A 5,895-nucleotide genomic window follows, 5' to 3' on the forward strand; every position below is an offset into this window, starting at 1 on the left:
ACCAGGAACGCGCTCTGGTCCCATAGATGCACTCGTTTTTGAAAGTAGATGACCTCATCATCGTCGACACGACGAAACGAAACCGCACACCGGGGTACACGACGTCGAAGGCCCTCGGTGGAGCGCGGAAGGCTCGTCCAGTGCGAGCCTCAACGTCACAGAATAGACTACTCATTGCTGTATAAAGATATATATTTTTGTATTTATCATGCCTGCGGAGGCGCCGCCGTCGGCGACCCGCGTCGACCGCTCCGCCACCCCGCTGGCATCCTCATTCGCATTCATTCCACACGCGACAAGTCGACTGTGCACAGGAGCGGTTCCCGCTTGGACAGGCTCTTCATTACTGTACCGTCATGGATAAGGGGGCTGTGATCATACGCACGCGCAAGTTCATGCGCAACCCGCTCCTCCGTCGGCGGCAGTTTGTTGTGGAAATCCTGCATCCAGGGCGCGCCTGCGTCTCGAAGAACGAGACTGCGGAACGAATAGCCCAGATGTATAACTGTGATCCCCAAAACGTTGTGCTGTTCGGGTTTCGGTACGCTTTTGGAGGCGGTAGAACCACTGGATTTGGGTTGATATACGACGACCTGGACTCGTTGCTCTCCATTGAACCGCGATATCGTCTTGTGCGGAAAGGTCTAGCCAAGGCGCGTGAGGGAAGTCGCAAGCAACGCAAGGAGCGCAAGAACCGAGCGTTACGTGCTCGCGGCAAGGTAAGAGCGAAAATTCTTTATGGATAAGAGCAAAATCAGCAGCAGTAGGTGAGACGCTCACGAGGAACCCTATACGACAGTTGCCGTTCCGCTGGTGACGAACTCAATTTCAGTACACCTCGATCGACATTGTCCGTCAAGGAACATAGAGAGAACGTGCTACCGCTATCGCCTATTGTTTTGACACTGTCAGAGACGAAACCCTGCGTCGTAAAGCTGCACGATAAACTTGCCAGTCATCCCAGCAGCGGCCACCGCTACAAGACCACTCGGAATAAACTTTTTGCTCCGCAAGTATCTACTGAGCATGCTAACAGTGAGCAACGCCGAGAGTACTGTTGCTATAACCGGTTTCTCGGGCTGCATGTTCGCGGCAACCGCGATGCCGGTGCCAAAGCCCACGCCCGCTACCAGCGACGGTGTCGAGCGCTTCCGTACGTAGCCCGCGACGCCTGCGAGTGCCACCGCTATACCAAAACCTGTCGCGGGTTTATCGATTGCATCCCAGTCGAAGCGGTTGACCATCCTGACCCCAGTGAATAGTCTCTGGTTTGTCCCCAGGGAAAGCAGAGCGTGCCGGAAGCGTTCCCAAGAAGTAACGGCACCTGCGCACCGCTACACTGTCTGTCTGTCTGCAGTAGCGACGCCCTGAGCGCCTGCCGTGGACGCCCGGCACACGACAGCCGGAACGAGTACGCCGCTCACAGGGCGAGTCCACGCCTTGTGCGTAAATGTTTGGTTACATCTAGATCCACTGCGAGGAAGCGTTTCCAATCATGGGAAGAAAACGTGTGAAGCGTTCACAGCTTTCTGGCGGTCATGGCGCTGGGTCCGACGATGCGCTGGTACAGCGTCAGCTCCGGGTCGAGGGCACTGCCGGTGTTCTCAAGTTCCAGAGCAGCGATGCACAGTACGCGCTGGCCTCCTGGTGGCTTACACAGTGGAAACAGGTCACGCGTAGCAAGCTGGACGCAAAAGGAGGTAACGCGCGAGACTCGATTCTAGAAAAACTGTGCAAACTGGCAAACGCGGAGCACCTGTGGGAGCAGCCACCGCTCGAGACGTCCGTCAGTGCCGCGGACTGGGGTTCGCTCTTTTCCCAGATGAAGAACGATCCAAAATACTTTTCCTCAAGCGTGTATACGGCGCTAAGTATGTGGATGCAGCGAGCAATGACGCGAACAAAGGCGGCCGATTCGAGCGAGCTTGCGACGCTCGTCGAGACACTGACTTGTTGGGCGACCTGCGACGCACGCGCTCTGGTTCCTCTGCTTGCGTACTTTGCAGGCACCGCAGTGGATGCTACTGACGACCGGCTCCAGCATGAGCTACGTGAACGCAGTTGGTCGATCCTAACAGCGGACACGTCGAGCATGGCCGAGCGACTCCTTGCCACCGAGGCCCTGAGCATGCTCGCCATCGCGGATCCCAGTGCCTTGTTGTACAGGGCGTTGGATGCTCTTCATGAACTGGAGGAGCGTGCCCTGAGTCGGTGCTCTGAAACCCCCGAAGCGCCCAGACATGACACAGATGATGCCGAGGCGGCGTTCACAGTCGCGATCATGCTCAGGGACAGGCATCGCGCCCTGAGCAGGTTGGTCGCCCAGCTGCTTCGGCACTGGCATCGACTATCCGAGGCACCGTTGCACCTGCCCGCACGGCACCTGTCCTTCAGGGCTATCAGCGAGGATAGCATCAACGTTTACAATGACGTCAATGGTGCGCTGCCGCTGCCACTGGAGCTATGGCTGCATGTACGCCCAGCATGGCATCAGGATATCCTCCTGATCTGGGAGGCATCCTTGGAAAGGTTCGGCGTTGCAACGCTTCCCGTGGTAACCAAGTGGCTCACCGACGCGGTGCGCTGTTGCCCAGGGAGCTCCGCATTGCACCGCCTGCTTTACCAGGCGTGTTGCCGAGTCGGGATCGCTGCAGCACCGTCTGTGGAACGCTACTTGGTGACGTATGTGGCAAAGCGTCTTACGAATCTGAATGAGAGCGCAAGCTCCCAGACGAGCTGGTGCAAGCTCATCATCGCCGTTTATCGATCCCCAGCAGCGTGTGCGATGCTATCGTCGGGTATCACGCAGGCGTTGGCAGAGGCGCTTCGCGTTCTCCTTTCCCAGAATGACGTCGCTTTTAGGGAGCAGAAGACCTGGGCGGCACGAGCACTTGTCGTGATGGCGGGTACAGCGCGGGATGCACACGCGCTGGAATGGGTTGCCCGCCGCATCCAGCGCGATAGAGCGTTGCGGCACGAGGCAGGGGCGCTTTTCGAGGCGCTCTCGCATCCACGCGGCTTTCCGCTCGAGTCGTTTGCAACACAGTCGATTTTACTCGATGCAAAGCACCAGAACGGGGAGCAAGAGGCTAAGCGGAGACCCGCTCACGGGCTGCGTTCCACTCCGGCGCTGCCTGCAAGTCGCGGCGGGGCGCATACCGACGAGCCGGACTGGCGTTTGCAGGTCCCGGGCCAGTCGGACTCGGTGCGTACCCGGCCAACCGCGGATGCCGCTCTAGCGTCAGACCAGAGCAGCGACCTGAAGGCGGCGGCATTGCTCGATGCGACTCCGTCGTCCGCACAAGGCGAGAATCCTCTGCACCCGGAGACGCTTTTCGCGAGCGTGCGCCAGCCGACCCGAACAGAGGTACCAGCGGTGCAGGTATCATGTGCGGTAGACGAGAATTTGTATGATCAGGGGAGCATGGCGTTGTGCGGCAGCGAGCCGCTGAGGTCAACGTCGGATACACTGGAGGACCACGATGGTGCGAGCGACAGCGCTTCGGCGTCGTCGATCGAAGCGCTCGTTCAGCGGGTTGTGGATGCAAGCCCGTCACCCAGCCCTAGCTCAGAGCAATGGAGCAGTGACGACGATTCCGAGGCATCCTCCTGTTCCTGAGGAGGAGCCTGCAACACTACATCCATGAACCGGATCGACAACGCCGTGTGTTTATCAGCAGCACTGCATGCAGCAAGCGGATGTGTGCTCCGCATTCAAGGTGCTGCGAGGACGCTTGTTTTCTCACGGAAATGCCGGACGCTCCATGCGTATGGACCCTGATATCGACGCACTTGATCTGTGGTTAGATGTATCCAGAACTAAGCGTCTCCGGATGTTGCTTCATGTCGCACAGGCAATTGTCCGTTGGTGCATCCAGTCCGGAATCCGTTGATCCCTGTCGCTGATATGAGAAGAGGCATCGCGGATGTGTTTCGGAATCCGGTACGGTCGTCTGGAATCATCATCAGCTGCAACAGATAGACCCAGAGGTGCATCGTGCAGGACGGTACCTGGATCGCTTCCAGAGCCTACGACACGCCGTCGACGCGAACTCGTTGCGCTGATATCCGCAAGCGTTTCGAGACCGTTCTCGATGACCTCAAGTGCGATGGTGACGACGACAGCTCGTACACCCCCCGAAGGAACACCATCCAACGCGCACAAGCTCGACACTGACCGTGATCACTGTGCACCGAGACCATATTCAGACACAAGCTCGGCGCGTATCGTATCGACTGCATTGATATGAACCGGACCATGCATCATCGTCGTGATTCGCATCGTGAGGCAGAGGTCCGCTCCTGAGCGTCCCATCGTCCAGAAGATGGTGCACTAGGCGCTCGACGATGACGCAGGAGTCGCGCATCCGCAGCGGCGACTCCCTGGTCCTCGCTGCATCTTCATCGTATGTGTGTGTTTGTGTTTGCGTGAGCAGCACAGCTGATGCCAGCGGTGTTCTGTGCGTCCGACGCACTGCCCAGCATCCGACACGTTACGAGAAGTGGGTACGCTCATCGTGTCATGTCGCCAGTAGGTGTGCCGTTGCTTGGACTCTTTCTCAGACGCCTGGGGAAATGTTTCGTTCATCGTGAAAACGGGACAAGATATGGCACTGCTTCGCATGCAGCCAAGGCAGCCGCGGATATGGCCGCAGCAATGCATGAGTCGCTCGTGCCTGTCGGTTGCTTCCGCACAGCGACTCGCGAGGTGCTGCTACCACAATGACGTTGACGCTGATGATGACTCGAAGAAAGGCACATGGGAACGATCCCTCGGGCGTTGATCTCATTTCGGTCTGGACACGTTCGGGGTGCTCGGAGGATCGTTCGGAAGTGACGCTTTCTGTGGGATACGCGGACGCCAGCGACAACGGCAGCAAGAGTCGCACGCTGGAGGCGGCCGCCTCTTGATGATAGCATCCCCTGTGCCGTGTCCTTCTAGGAAAACGAAACGCACATGCGATATCACGACCCCGTTACACTCATTGGAAACTCTAGTGGAACGGATGCACAAATCTCGGTCGTGGACACCAAAGTCTTCTTTTCATTCCATTGTCGTCAAAACGGACGTTTGTAGGCTCTTTCTGTGACATGGTTCGCTTCCCCTCATGTATCGAAGGCTTTCATCACATATCGATCCCGCATTTGCGTCAAGCGCCGGTGTCAGTAGTCGAAGCAAGTTCACGGCAGCGTCCGAGTCTCGATGACGCTGCTTTCAGTTGGAGCCGACGCCTTTCATGCACAGGCGGTCGTTACGACCTACGCTTCTCTCGCGCTTCTCATCTTCTTTGCTTGGAGCCTCTTTGCGCCCGTTGGAGCGTCGATACTCGACAGTGATCAAATGTTTCTGGTTTCCACCAGATAACCTCCAGCGGGTGTCGTGCTGCGGTGCATGAACGCTTGCGTCAGTGCTCGGCATACGCCTTTGACTGGTACCGGTGGCTACCCTGGTTGTCCTTTTCCGGTCCCGCGTCCGATGGTCTGCCGTACGATTACGGGCTTCTCCTGGTCGATGCGCTTGTCGCGTACGCTCTCTGCTGTACGAGCAGCTGCAAGATATTCCATCCAATTCGGAATTAGTGGAACGCAGTGTTATCCATGGTCGAGTGAGCACCGAAATGAAAATCCAGCAAGGAGAACAAGTCGAGAAATATCGATCCTCGTACGCGCCCTTGTTGCAAAGCAGTGACAGACACTCCACTAGACGCGATTCCTGCAAGTTCGCAAGTTCGAGTCCAAGATTCTTCTCCCATTCAAGTTCATGGAACGGAATCCTCTGGGAGCATATCTCGTGAGAGGTATGATACTGGCGTGGAATCGCACTTCGACGATTGCGAAAAACGCGAGCAGGATATGTACCCCAAACAGCATTGATGTTTGTTCCATGTGTCCAAT

The 5,895-nt window shown here is 57.3% G+C and overlaps 3 protein-coding genes across 3 annotated transcripts, besides 2 other annotated features; 2 read left to right on the forward strand and 1 right to left on the reverse strand.

Annotated features, from left to right (window-relative positions):
- Positions 1-70: part of a sequence feature (possible transcribed region) that runs on past the window's edge.
- Positions 1-202: part of a sequence feature (possible transcribed region) that runs on past the window's edge.
- A 154-nt stretch (positions 203-356) lies between these two features.
- CYME_CMA114C (40S ribosomal protein S24) lies at positions 357-746 on the forward strand (the record flags this gene model as incomplete). The annotated part of the gene is made up of 1 exon (XM_005535037.1): positions 357-746. The coding sequence occupies one exon, from the start codon at positions 357-359 to the stop codon at positions 744-746; it is 390 nt and encodes a 129-aa protein (XP_005535094.1).
- A 162-nt stretch (positions 747-908) lies between these two features.
- On the reverse strand, positions 909-1,244 carry CYME_CMA115C (hypothetical protein, conserved; the record flags this gene model as incomplete). The annotated part of the gene is made up of 1 exon (XM_005535038.1): positions 909-1,244. One exon carries the CDS (start codon positions 1,242-1,244, stop codon positions 909-911), a length of 336 nt encoding a protein of 111 aa, XP_005535095.1.
- A 251-nt stretch (positions 1,245-1,495) lies between these two features.
- Positions 1,496-3,619, forward strand: CYME_CMA116C (hypothetical protein; the record flags this gene model as incomplete). Its single annotated transcript, XM_005535039.1, has 1 exon — positions 1,496-3,619. One exon carries the CDS (start codon positions 1,496-1,498, stop codon positions 3,617-3,619), a length of 2,124 nt encoding a protein of 707 aa, XP_005535096.1.
- Positions 3,620-5,895: the final 2,276 nt, after the last annotated feature.

This window comes from Cyanidioschyzon merolae, chromosome 1 (assembly GCF_000091205.1).
Source record: "Cyanidioschyzon merolae strain 10D DNA, chromosome 1, complete genome".
In the NCBI taxonomy this organism is placed as follows: Eukaryota; Rhodophyta; class Bangiophyceae; order Cyanidiales; family Cyanidiaceae; genus Cyanidioschyzon; species Cyanidioschyzon merolae.